Here is a 13,995-nt window from a genome sequence, read left to right on the forward strand (position 1 = left end):
GGTGGTTGGAAATTCAAATGTCATTTAATAATTGAAAAGACACCACATCCGTTGTTTTGTGACTGTGACTTGTGTTAAAAGATCATTAAACTTACAGGCCCACGTTTAGAAATACAAGAACTGCACATCCTCCCTTCTTGTTTGGTTTTGATGGCCATACCATGTAAAGAAAAAAAAAGAAAGTCTTCATCTTCAAAGGCACCCTGTGGATTTTCCTTGTAAACAAGCACAGCTATGTATATTTACATTCAGTGATTCTCAGCAAAACGTGTGAATTGTTCAGGCCTGATCCACATGGTTAATGTATTTACATCCATATAAAACAATTCCAATGCAGACCCCCCCCAATTTATATTTTTCTTTAAACCTGCATTGTTTGCATTGTTTTTTAGATTAATGAAATAGCTTGGCTGGCATGCACTACACATTTGCATTACTGTCCTCTGCAGTACGCAGCAATGTGCGTCATGTCATGTTTAAAGTTAGGTATTTATTTATGTATCCATCATGTCCAGACACAGTCTTGTAGTGGCTGTCATATAAATGTCATATGGACTCAGTGTATATTAGCACTGACTTGTTGTAATGCTTTTGGAGTGTTGCTCAGCAACTTTCATATAATAATGTGAAATGAATGACAATGAACTGAATGGGAGACACAGTTGAATGAGTAGCACTGTGGATGGTGGACTGTGCATGGATGACAGGGAGGACATAAGCAGTTACTATAGATACCCTAAGATGGAGTTGTAGATTGACAGACAGCTCATCTGCTTGGCTGGCATGGCTGCTGAAGCAGCACTCCTTCCCAACATGTGACCTTCGGATTACAGGCATTTAGCTCAGAGAGCCACTCCGCCAGCAGTATAAACAAACACAGCAAAAGCTACCATGTGATAACTCAGCTGAGGCTTTGACAGTGACAGTGGGATGAGATCCAAAGGATAAGATCAGCTTTTTTATATCCCATCCCTTAAGTGCGGATGACTTTGAAGCCCCCTTTTTAACATGAAATGTCATTGTAGCTGTACTGTATTTTAAAAGCAGTTATATAATCTGCTTTCTGCTTATTCAGATAGTACAACTGAGAGATGAGAAGGAGAGAGATCATGTCATGTAGATGTTGCAGGTTCACACTGTGCAGGACACTCTGTTTTGCAACATGATCACAATCCTTGGCAGTCTGAGCCCGCTCCATTATTTTTAGCCATATTGATATTGCATGTGCAATTGGGGGAAGTTTATATGATTACAACTGCTGCATGATGTGTGCTTTTTTTGTTTTTGTTTTCCCTCCTCTCAGCCCGGGGCCAGCCTGGAGCAGACCCACATTTTTGTTCTCGCACACATTCTTCGAAGACCGATCATAGTCTACGGAGTGAAATACTACAAAAGTTTCCGTGGGGAAACGTTAGGATACACTCGTTTTCAAGGTGAGGCAGCGCTTGTAGAAATCTTTAGATTCTAAAAGCAGTTGTGATTCATAGTGATTCTTCATTAAAATTTGGGTTCACCCAAATTATGAACTTAGTTTTGTTTTTATTTGCTGTTTAATTTCCACAGAAGAAATAACTCCACTTAGTCTACTGAAGCCATTATGACATTTTGAGACCGTACTAAGGCTGTACATTTTGGACTCAGAAAGTCATAAAAAAACCTCATGGTGTAGTAAGACTTCAAAATTGGCCAAAAAAAAGTCATACTTTAGAACGGCCTCAAAATGTCATAAAAAACGTCATAGTATAGTAAGGCATCAAAATATGCCCAAAAAAATCATATTTTAGTAAGACCTCAAAAAGTCATAAAAAAAACGTCATAGTATAGTAAGGCGTCAAAATCGGCCAAAAAAAGTCAAAAATTTTTTTGACCTCAAAAAGTCATAAAAAATGTCATAGTATAGTATGGCGTTTTTTTTCGTCCAAAAAAAGTCAAAATTTTTTTTGACCTCAAAATGTCATAAAAAACGTCATAGTATAGTAAGCCGTTAAAATCGGCCAAAAAAAGTCAAAAAATTTTTTTGACCTCAAAAAGTCATAAAAAATGTCATAGTATAGTAAGGCGTCAAAATCGGCCAAAAAAAGTCAAAAATTTTTTAGACCTCAAAAAGTCATAAAAAACGTCATAGTATAGTATGGCGTTTTTTTCGTCCAAAAAAAGTCAAAAATTTTTTTGACCTCAAAAAGTCATAAAAAATGTCATAGTATAGTATGGCGTTTTTTTCGTCCAAAAAAAGTCAAAATTTTTTTCGACCTCAAAATGTCATAAAAAACGTCATAATATAGTAAGGTGTCAAAATCGGACAAAAAAAGTCAAAAATTTTTTTGACCTCAAAAAGTCATAAAAAACGTCATAGTATAGTATGGCGTTTTTTTCGGCCAAAAAAAGTCAAAATTTTTTTCGACCTCAAAAAGTCATAAAAAACGTCATAGTATAGTAAGGCGTCAAAATCGGACAAAAAAAGTCAAAAATTTTTTTGACCTCAAAAAGTCATAAAAAACGTCATAGTATAGTATGGCGTTTTTTTCGGCCAAAAAAAGTCAAAAATTTTTTTGACCTCCAAAAGTCATAAAAAACGTCATAGTATAGTAAGGTGTCAAAATCGTCCAAAAAAAGTCAAAATTTTTTTAGACCTCAAAAAGTCATAAAAAACGTCATAGTATAGTATGGCGTTTTTTTCGGCCAAAAAAGTCAAAAATTTTTTCAACCTCAAAAAGTCATAAAAAACGTCATAGTATAGTATGGCGTTTTTTTCGGCCAAAAAAAGTCAAAAAATTTTCGACCTCAAAAAGTCATAAAAAACGTCATATTATAGTAAGGCGTCAAAATCGGACAAAAAAAGTCAAAATTTTTTTTGACCTCAAAAAGTCATAAAAAACGTCATAGTATAGTATGGCGTTTTTTTCGGCCAAAAAAAGTCAAAAATTTTTTCGACCTCCAAAAGTCATAAAAAACGTCATAGTATAGTATGGCGTTTTTTTCGGCCAAAAAAAGTCAAAAAATTTTTCGACCTCAAAAAGTCATAAAAAACGTCATAGTATAGTAAGGCGTCAAAATCGGACAAAAAAAGTCAAAAATTTTTTTGACCTCAAAAAGTCATAAAAAAAGTCATAGTGTAGTATGGCGTTTTTTTCGACCAAAAAAAGTCAAAATTTTTTTCGACCTCAAAAAGTCATAAAAAACGTCATAGTATAGTATGGCGTTTTTTTCGGCCAAAAAAAGTCAAAATTTTTTTCGACCTCAAAAAGTCATAAAAAACGTCATAGTATAGTATGGCGTTTTTTTTCGGCCAAAAAAAGTCAAAAAAATTTTTAACCTCAAAAAGTCATAAAAAACGTCATAGTATAGTATGGCGTTTTTTTCGGCCAAAAAAAGTCAAAAATTTTTTCGACCTCCAAAAGTCATAAAAAACGTCATAGTATAGTAAGGTGTCAAAATCGTCCAAAAAAAGTCAAAATTTTTTTAGACTTCAAAAAGTCATAAAAAACGTCATAGTATAGTATGGCGTTTTTTTCGGCCAAAAAAAGTCAAAAAATTTTTCGACCTCAAAAAGTCATAAAAAACGTCATATTATAGTAAGGCGTCAAAATCCGACAAAAAAAGTCAAAATTTTTTTTGACCTCAAAAAGTCATAAAAAACGTCATAGTATAGTAAGGCGTTTTTTTCGGCCAAAAAAAGTCAAAAATTTTTTCGACCTCAAAAAGTCATAAAAAACGTCATAGTATAGTATGCCGTTTTTTTCGGCCAAAAAAAGTCAAAAATTTTTTCAACCTCAAAAAGTCATAAAAAACGTCATATTATAGTAAGGCGTCAAAATCGGACAAAAAAAGTCAAAATTTTTTTTTACCTCAAAAAGTCATAAAAAACGTCATAGTATAGTAAGGCTTTTTTTCGGCCAAAAAAAGTCAAAAATTTTTTCGACCTCAAAAAGTCATAAAAAACGTCATAGTATAGTATGGCGTTTTTTTCGGCCAAAAAAAGTCAAAAATTTTTTCAACCTCAAAAAGTCATAAAAAACGTCATATTATAGTAAGGCGTCAAAATCGGACAAAAAAAGTCAAAAAATTTTTCGACCTCAAAAAGTCATAAAAAACGTCATAGTATAGTATGGCGTTTTTTTCGGCCAAAAAAAGTCAAAATTTTTTTCGACCTCAAAAAGTCATAAAAAACGTCATAGTATAGTATGGCGTTTTTTTCGGCCAAAAAAAGTCAAAAATTTTTTCGACCTCAAAAAGTCATAAAAAACGTCATAGTATAGTATGGCGTTTTTTTCGGCCAAAAAAAGTCAAAATTTTTTTCGACCTCAAAAAGTCATAAAAAACGTCATAGTATAGTAAGGCGTCAAAATCGGACAAAAAAAGTCAAAAATTTTTTTGACCTCAAAAAGTCATTAAAAACGTCATAGTATAGTATGGCGTTTTTTTCGGCCAAAAAAAGTCAAAAATTTTTTCGACCTCAAAAAGTCATAAAAAACGTCATAGTATAGTATGGCGTTTTTTTCGGCCAAAAAAAGTCAAAATTTTTTTCGACCTCAAAAAGTCATAAAAAACGTCATAGTATAGTATGGCGTTTTTTTCGGCCAAAAAAAGTCAAAATTTTTTTCGACCTCAAAAAGTCATAAAAAACGTCATAGTATAGTATGGCGTTTTTTTCGGCCAAAAAAAGTCAAAAATTTTTTCGACCTCAAAAAGTCATAAAAAACGTCATAGTATAGTATGGCGTTTTTTTCGGCCAAAAAAAGTCAAAATTTTTTTCGACCTCAAAAAGTCATAAAAAACGTCATAGTATAGTAAGGCGTCAAAATCGGACAAAAAAAGTCAAAAATTTTTTTGACCTCAAAAAGTCATTAAAAACGTCATAGTATAGTATGGCGTTTTTTTCGGCCAAAAAAAGTCAAAAATTTTTTCGACCTCAAAAAGTCATAAAAAACGTCATAGTATAGTATGGCGTTTTTTTCGGCCAAAAAAAGTCAAAATTTTTTTCGACCTCAAAAAGTCATAAAAAACGTCATAGTATAGTAAGGCGTCAAAATCGGACAAAAAAAGTCAAAATTTTTTTTGACCTCAAAAAGTCATAAAAAACGTCATAGTATAGTAAGGCGTCAAAATCGGACAAAAAAAGTCAAAATTTTTTTAGACCTCAAAAAGTCATAAAAAACGTCATAGTATAGTATGGCGTTTTTTTTCGGCCAAAAAAAGTCAAAAATTTTTTCGACCTCAAAAAGTCATAAAAAACGTCATAGTATAGTAAGGCGTCAAAATCGGACAAAAAAAGTCAAAATTTTTTTTGACCTCAAAAAGTCATAAAAAACGTCATAGTATAGTATGGCGTTTTTTTCGGGCAAAAAAAGTCAAAATTTTTTTCGACCTCAAAAAGTCATAAAAAACGTCATAGTATAGTAAGGCGTCAAAATCGGACAAAAAAAGTCAAAAATTTTTTTGACCTCAAAAAGTCATAAAAAACGTCATAGTATAGTAAGGTGTCAAATTCGTCCAAAAAAAGTCAAAATTTTTTTCGACCTCAAAAAGTCATAAAAAACGTCATAGTATAGTATGGCGTTTTTTTCGGCCAAAAAAAGTCAAAAAATTTTCGACCTCAAAAAGTCATAAAAAACGTCATATTATAGTAAGGCGTCAAAATCGGACAAAAAAAGTCAAAATTTTTTCGACCTCAAAAAGTCATAAAAAACGTCATATTATAGTAAGGCGTCAAAATCCGACAAAAAAAGTCAAAAAATTTTTTGACCTCAAAAAGTCATAAAAAACGTCATAGTATAGTAAGGCGTTTTTTTCGGCCAAAAAAAGTCAAAAATTTTTTCGACCTCAAAAAGTCATAAAAAACGTCATAGTATAGTATGCCATTTTTTTCGGCCAAAAAAAGTCAAAAATTTTTTCAACCTCAAAAAGTCATAAAAAATGTCATAGTATAGTAAGGCTTTTTTTCGGCCAAAAAAAGTCAAAAATTTTTTCGACCTCAAAAAGTCATAAAAAACGTCATAGTATAGTAAGCCGTTTTTTTCGGCCAAAAAAAGTCAAAAATTTTTTCGACTTCAAAAAGTCATAAAAAACGTCATATTATAGTAAGGCGTCAAAATCGGACAAAAAAAGTCAAAATTTTTTTTTACCTCAAAAAGTCATAAAAAATGTCATAGTATAGTAAGGCTTTTTTTCGGCCAAAAAAAGTCAAAAAATTTTTCGACCTCAAAAAGTCATAAAAAACGTCATAGTATAGTATGGCGTTTTTTTCGGCCAAAAAAAGTCAAAAAATTTTTTCGACCTCAAAAATTCATAAAAAACGTCATAGTATAGTATGGCGTTTTTTTCGGCCAAAAAAAGTCAAAATTTTTTTCGACCTCCAAAAGTCATAAAAAACGTCATAGTATAGTAAGGCGTCAAAATCGGACAAAAAAAGTCAAAATTTTTTTAGACCTCAAAAAGTCATAAAAAACGTCATAGTATAGTATGGCGTTTTTTTCGGCCAAAAAAAGTCAAAATTTTTTTTGACCTCAAAAAGTCATAAAAAACGTCATAGTATAGTAAGGCGTCAAAATCGGACAAAAAAAGTCAAAATTTTTTTTGACCTCAAAAAGTCATAAAAAACGTCATAGTATAGTATGGCGTTTTTTTCGGCCAAAAAAAGTCAAAAATTTTTTCGACCTCAAAAAGTCATAAAAACATTATAGTATAGTAAGGCGTCAAAATCGGACAAAAAAAGTCAAAAAATTTTTAACCTCAAAAAGTCATAAAAAATGTCATAGTATAGTAAGGCGTTTTTTTCGGCCAAAAAAAGTCAAATTTTTTTTCGACCTCAAAAAGTCATAAAAAACGTCATAGTACAGTATGGCGTTTTTTCGGCCAAAAAAAGTCAAAAAAATTTTTCGACCTCAAAAAGTCATAAAAAACGTCATAGTATAGTATGGCGTTTTTTTCGGCCAAAAAAAGTCAATTTTTTTTTTGACCTCAAAAAGTCATAAAAAACGTCATAGTATAGTATGGCGTTTTTTTCGGCCAAAAAAAGTCAAAAAATTTTTCGACCTCAAAAAGTCATATAAAACGTCATAGTATAGTAAGGCGTCAAAATCGGCCAAAAAAAGTCAAAATTTTTTTAGACCTCAAAAAGTCATAAAAAACGTCATAGTATAGTATGGCGTTTTTTTCGGCCAAAAAAAGTCAATTTTTTTTTCGACCTCAAAAAGTCATAAAAAACGTCATAGTATAGTATGGCATTTTTTTCGGCCAAAAAAAGTCAATTTTTTTTTTGACCTCAAAAAGTCATAAAAAACGTCATAGTATAGTATGGCGTTTTTTTCGGCCAAAAAAAGTCAAAAAATTTTTCGACCTCAAAAAGTCATAAAAAACGTCATAGTATAGTATGGCGTTTTTTTCGGCCAAAAAAAGTCAAAAAATTTTTCGACCTCAAAAAGTCATAAAAAACGTCATATTATAGTAAGGCGTCAAAATCCGACAAAAAAAGTCAAAATTTTTTTTGACCTCAAAAAGTCATAAAAAACGTCATAGTATAGTATGGCGTTTTTTTCGGCCAAAAAAAGTCAAAAAATTTTTCGACCTCAAAAAGTCATAAAAAACGTCATAGTATAGTAAGGCGTCAAAATCGGACAAAAAAAGTCAAAATTTTTTTGACCTCAAAAAGTCATAAAAAAAGTCATAGTGTAGTATGGCGTTTTTTTCGACCAAAAAAAGTCAAAATTTTTTTCGACCTCAAAAAGTCATAAAAAACGTCATAGTATAGTATGGCGTTTTTTTCGGCCAAAAAAAGTCAAAAAATTTTTCGACCTCAAAAAGTCATAAAAAACGTCATAGTATAGTATGGCGTTTTTTTCGGCCAAAAAAAGTCAAAAAATTTTTCGACCTCAAAAAGTCATAAAAAACGTCATAGTATAGTATGGCGTTTTTTTCGGCCAAAAAAAGTCAATTTTTTTTTCGACCTTAAAAAGTCATAAAAAACGTCATAGTATAGTATGGCGTTTTTTTCGGCCAAAAAAAGTCAAAAATTTTTTCGACCTCCAAAAGTCATAAAAAACGTCATAGTATAGTAAGGCGTCAAAATCGGACAAAAAAAGTCAAAATTTTTTTAGACCTCAAAAAGTCATAAAAAACGTCATAGTATAGTATGGCGTTTTTTTTCGGCCAAAAAAAGTCAAAAAATTTTTCGACCTCAAAAAGTCATAAAAAACGTCATAGTATAGTAAGGCGTCAAAATCGGACAAAAAAAGTCAAAATTTTTTTTGACCTCAAAAAGTCATAAAAAAAGTCATAGTGTAGTATGCCGTTTTTTTCGACCAAAAAAAGTCAAAAATTTTTTCGACCTCCAAGAGTCATAAAAAACGTCATAGTATAGTAAGGCGTCAAAATCGGACAAAAAAAGTCAAAATTTTTTTTGACCTCAAAAAGTCATAAAAAACGTCATAGTAAGGTATGGCGTTTTTTTCGGCCAAAAAAAGTCAAAAATTTTTTCGACCTCAAAAAGTCATAAAAAACGTCATAGTATAGTATGGCGTTTTTTTCGGCCAAAAAAAGTCAAAATTTTTTTCGACCTCAAAAAGTCATAAAAAACGTCATAGTATATATAGTATGGCGTTTTTTTCGGCCAAAAAAAGTCAATTTTTTTTTCGACCTTAAAAAGTCATAAAAAACGTCATAGTATAGTATGGCGTTTTTTTCGGCCAAAAAAAGTCAAAAAAATTTTCGACCTCAAAAAGTCATATAAAACGTCATAGTATAGTAAGGCGTCAAAATCGGCCAAAAAAAGTCAAAATTTTTTTAGACCTCAAAAAGTCATAAAAAACGTCATAGTATAGTATGGCGTTTTTTTCGGCCAAAAAAAGTCAAAATTTTTTTAGACCTCAAAAAGTCATAAAAAACGTCATAGTATAGTAAGGCGTCAAAATCGGACAAAAAAAGTCAAAAATTTTTTCGACCTCCAAAAGTCATAAAAAAACGTCATAGTATAGTAAGGCGTCAAAATCGGACAAAAAAAGTCAAAATTTTTTTTGACCTCAAAAAGTCATAAAAAACGTCATAGTATAGTATGGCGTTTTTTTCGGCCAAAAAAAGTCAAAATTTTTTTTGACCTCAAAAAGTCATAAAAAACGTCATAGTATAGTAAGGCGTCAAAATCGGACAAAAAAAGTCAAAAAATTTTTAACCTCAAAAAGTCATAAAAAAACGTCATAGTATAGTAAGGCGTTTTTTTCGGCCAAAAAAAGTCAAATTTTTTTTCGACCTCAAAAAGTCATAAAAAACGTCATAGTACAGTATGGCGTTTTTTCCGCCAAAAAAAGTCAAAAAAATTTTTCGATCTCAAAAAGTCATAAAAAACGTCATAGTATAGTATGGCGTTTTTTTCGGCCAAAAAAAGTCAATTTTTTTTTTGACCTCAAAAAGTCATAAAAAACGTCATAGTATAGTATGGCGTTTTTTTCGGCCAAAAAAAGTCAAAAAATTTTTCGACCTCAAAAAGTCATATAAAACGTCATAGTATAGTAAGGCGTCAAAATCGGCCAAAAAAAGTCAAAATTTTTTTAGACCTCAAAAAGTCATAAAAAACGTCATAGTATAGTATGGCGTTTTTTTCGGCCAAAAAAAGTCAATTTTTTTTTCGACCTTAAAAAGTCATAAAAAACGTCATAGTATAGTATGGCGTTTTTTTCGGCCAAAAAAAGTCAAAAAAATTTTCGACCTCAAAAAGTCATATAAAACGTCATAGTATAGTAAGGCGTCAAAATCGGCCACAAAAAGTCAAAAATTTTTTAGACCTCAAAAAGTCATAAAAAACGTCATAGTATAGTATGGCGTTTTTTTCGGCCAAAAAAAGTCAAAACATTTTTCGACCTCAAAAAGTCATAAAAAACGTCATAGTATAGTATGGCGTTTTTTTCGGCCAAAAAAAGTCAAAAAATTTTTTGACCTCAAAAAGTCATAAAAAACGTCATAGTATAGTATGGCGTTTTTTTCGGCCAAAAAAAGTCAAAAAAATTTTCGACCTCAAAAAGTCATATAAAACGTCATAGTATAGTAAGGCGTCAAAATCGGCCAAAAAAAGTCAAAATTTTTTTAGACCTCAAAAAGCCATAAAAAACGTCATAGTATAGTATGGCGTTTTTTTCGGCCAAAAAAAGTCAATTTTTTTTTTGACCTCAAAAAGTCATAAAAAACGTCATAGTATAGTATGGCGTTTTTTTCGGCCAAAAAAAGTCAAAAATTTTTTCGACCTCAAAAAGTCATAAAAAACGTCATAGTATAGTAAGGCGTTTTTTTCGGCCAAAAAAAGTCAAAAATTTTTTTGACCTCAAAAAGTCATAAAAAACGTCATAGTATAGTATGGCGTTTTTTTCGGCCAAAAAAAGTCAAAAAATTTTTCGACCTCAAAAAGTCATATAAAACGTCATAGTATAGTAAGGCGTCAAAATCGGCCAAAAAAAGTCAAAATTTTTTTAGACCTCAAAAAGTCATAAAAAACGTCATAGTATAGTATGGCGTTTTTTTCGGCCAAAAAAAGTCAAAACATTTTTCGACCTCAAAAAGTCATAAAAAACGTCATAGTATAGTATGGCGTTTTTTTCGGCCAAAAAAAGTCAAAAAATTTTTTGACCTCAAAAAGTCATAAAAAACGTCATAGTATAGTATGGCGTTTTTTTCGGCCAAAAAAAGTCAAAAAAATTTTCGACCTCAAAAAGTCATATAAAACGTCATAGTATAGTAAGGCGTCAAAATCGGCCAAAAAAAGTCAAAATTTTTTTAGACCTCAAAAAGTCATAAAAAACGTCATAGTATAGTATGGCGTTTTTTTCGGCCAAAAAAAGTCAAAAAATTTTTTGACCTCAAAAAGTCATAAAAAACGTCATAGTATAGTATGGCGTTTTTTTCGGCCAAAAAAAGTCAAAAATTTTTTCGACCTCAAAAAGTCATAAAAAACGTCATAGTATAGTAAGGCGTTTTTTTCGGCCAAAAAAAGTCAAAAATTTTTTCGACCTCAAAAAGTCATAAAAAACGTCATAGTATAGTATGGCGTTTTTTTCGGCCAAAAAAAGTCAAAAAATTTTTTAACCTCAAAAGTCATAAAAAACGTCATAGTATAGTATGGCGTTTTTTTCGGCCAAAAAAAGTCGAAATTTTTTTTGACCTCAAAAAGTCATAAAAAACGTCATAGTATAGTATGGCGTTTTTTTCGGCCAAAAAAAGTCAAAAATTTTTTCGACCTCCAAAAGTCATAAAAAACGTCATAGTATAGTAAGGCGTCAAAATCGGACAAAAAAAGTCAAAATTTTTTTAGACCTCAAAAAGTCATAAAAAACGTCATAGTATAGTAAGGCGTTTTTTTCGGACAAAAAAAGTCAAAAAATTTTTTGACCTCAAAAAGTCATAAAAAACGTCATAGTATAGTATGGCGTTTTTTTCGGCCAAAAAAAGTCAAAAAAATTTTCGACCTCAAAAAGTCATATAAAACGTCATAGTATAGTAAGGCGTCAAAATCGGCCAAAAAAAGTCAAAATTTTTTTAGACCTCAAAAAGTCATAAAAAACGTCATAGTATAGTATGGCGTTTTTTTCGGCCAAAAAAAGTCAAAAATTTTTTTGACCTCAAAAAGTCATAAAAAACGTCATAGTATAGTATGGTGTTTTTTTCGGCCAAAAAAAGTCAAAAAAATTTTCGACCTCAAAAAGTCATATAAAACGTCATAGTATAGTAAGGCGTCAAAATCGGCCAAAAAAAGTCAAAATTTTTTTAGACCTCAAAAAGTCATAAAAAACGTCATAGTATAGTATGGCGTTTTTTTCGGCCAAAAAAAGTCAAAATTTTTTTTGACCTCAAAAAGTCATAAAAATCGTCATAGTATAGTAAGGCGTCAAAATCGGACAAAAAAAGTCAAAATTTTTTTAGACCTCAAAAAGTCATAAAAAACGTCATAGTATAGTAAGGCGTCAAAATCGGACAAAAAAAGTCAAAATTTTTTTTCGACCTCAAAAAGTCATAAAAAACGTCATAGTATAGTATGGCGTTTTTTTCGGCCAAAAAAAGTCAAATTTTTTTTCGACCTCAAAAAGTCATAAAAAACGTCATAGTATAGTATGGCGTTTTTTTCGACCTCAAAAAGTCATATAAAACGTCATAGTATAGTAAGGCGTCAAAATCGGCCAAAAAAAGTCAAAATTTTTTTAGACCTCAAAAAGTCATAAAAAACGTCATAGTATAGTATGGCGTTTTTTTCGGCCAAAAAAAGTCAAATTTTTTTTCGACCTTAAAAAGTCATAAAAAACGTCATAGTATAGTATGGCGTTTTTTTCGGCCAAAAAAAGTCAAAAAAATTTTCGACCTCAAAAAGTCATATAAAACGTTATAGTATAGTAAGGCGTCAAAATCGGCCAAAAAAAGTCAAAATTTTTTTAGACCTCAAAAAGTCATAAAAAACGTCATAGTATAGTATGGCGTTTTTTTCGGCCAAAAAAAGTCAAAAAATTTTTTGACCTCAAAAAGTCATAAAAAACGTCATAGTATAGTATGGCGTTTTTTTCGGCCAAAAAAAGTCAAAAAATTTTTTGACCTCAAAAAGTCATAAAAAACGTCATAGTATAGTATGGCGTTTTTTTCGGCCAAAAAAAGTCAAAAAATTTTTCGACCTCAAAAAGTCATAAAAAACGTCATAGTATAGTATGGCGTTTTTTTCGGCCAAAAAAAGTCAAAATTTTTTTAGACCTCCAAAAGTCATAAAAAACGTCATAGTATAGTAAGGCGTCAAAATCGGACAAAAAAAGTCAAAATTTTTTTAGACCTCAAAAAGTCATAAAAAACGTCATAGTATAGTATGGCGTTTTTTTCGGCCAAAAAAAGTCAAAATTTTTTTCGACCTCAAAAAGTCATAAAAACATCATAGTATAGTAAGGCGTCAAAATCGGACAAAAAAAGTCAAAAATTTTTTAACCTCAAAAAGTCATAAAAAATGTCATAGTATAGTAAGGCGTTTTTTTTCGGCCAAAAAAAGTCAAATTTTTTTTCGACCTCAAAAAGTCATAAAAAACGTCAGTACAGTATGGCGTTTTTTCGGCCAAAAAAAGTCAAAAAAATTTTTCGACCTCAAAAAGTCATAAAAAACGTCATAGTATAGTATGGCGTTTTTTTCGGCCAAAAAAAGTCAATTTTTTTTTGACCTCAAAAAGTCATAAAAAACGTCATAGTATAGTATGGCGTTTTTTTCGGCCAAAAAAAGTCAAAAAAATTTTCGACCTCAAAAAGTCATATAAAACGTCATAGTATAGTAAGGCGTCAAAATCGGCCAAAAAAAGTCAAAATTTTTTTCGACCTCAAAAAGTCATAAAAAACGTCATAGTATAGTATGGCGTTTTTTTTGGCCAAAAAAAGTCAAAAAATTTTTTGACCTCAAAAAGTCATAAAAAACGTCATAGTATAGTATGGCGTTTTTTTCGGCCAAAAAAAGTCAAAATTTTTTTCGACCTCAAAAAGTCATAAAAAACGTCATAGTATAGTAAGGCGTCAAAATCGGACAAAAAAAGTCAAAAATTTTTTTGACCTCAAAAAGTCATAAAAAACGTCATAGTATAGTATGGCGTTTTTTTCGGCCAAAAAAAGTCAAAAATTTTTTCGACCTCAAAAAGTCATAAAAAACGTCATAGTATAGTAAGGCGTCAAAATCGGACAAAAAAAGTCAAAATTTTTTTTGACCTCAAAAAGTCATAAAAAACGTCATAGTATAGTAAGGCTTTTTTTCGGCCAAAAAAAGTCAAAAAATTTTTCGACCTCAAAAAGTCATAAAAAACGTCATAGTATAGTATGGCGTTTTTTTCGGCCAAAAAAAGTCAATTTTTTTTTTGACCTCAAAAAGTCATAAAAAACGTCATAGTATAGTATGGCGTTTTTTTCGGCCAAAAAAAGTCAAAATTTTTTTCGACCTCAAAAAGTCATAAAAAACGTCATAGTATAGTAAGGCGTCAAAATCGGACAAAAAAAGTCAAAAATTTTTTT

General features: G+C 30.7%; 1 protein-coding gene across 1 annotated transcript in view; it reads left to right on the forward strand.

Annotated features, from left to right (window-relative positions):
• zranb1a (zinc finger, RAN-binding domain containing 1a) overlaps window positions 1-13,995 on the forward strand; it is a 45,143-nt gene that overhangs the window by 9,670 nt on the left and 21,478 nt on the right. The window contains exon 8 of the mRNA XM_041066824.1: window positions 1,304-1,433. Within this exon, the coding sequence (XP_040922758.1) occupies window positions 1,304-1,433 (130 nt within the window). The remainder of the gene's footprint in view (window positions 1-1,303; window positions 1,434-13,995) is intronic.

The sequence above is a fragment of the Toxotes jaculatrix genome, chromosome 21 (assembly GCF_017976425.1).
Source record: "Toxotes jaculatrix isolate fToxJac2 chromosome 21, fToxJac2.pri, whole genome shotgun sequence".
Taxonomy (NCBI): Eukaryota; Metazoa; Chordata; class Actinopteri; family Toxotidae; genus Toxotes; species Toxotes jaculatrix.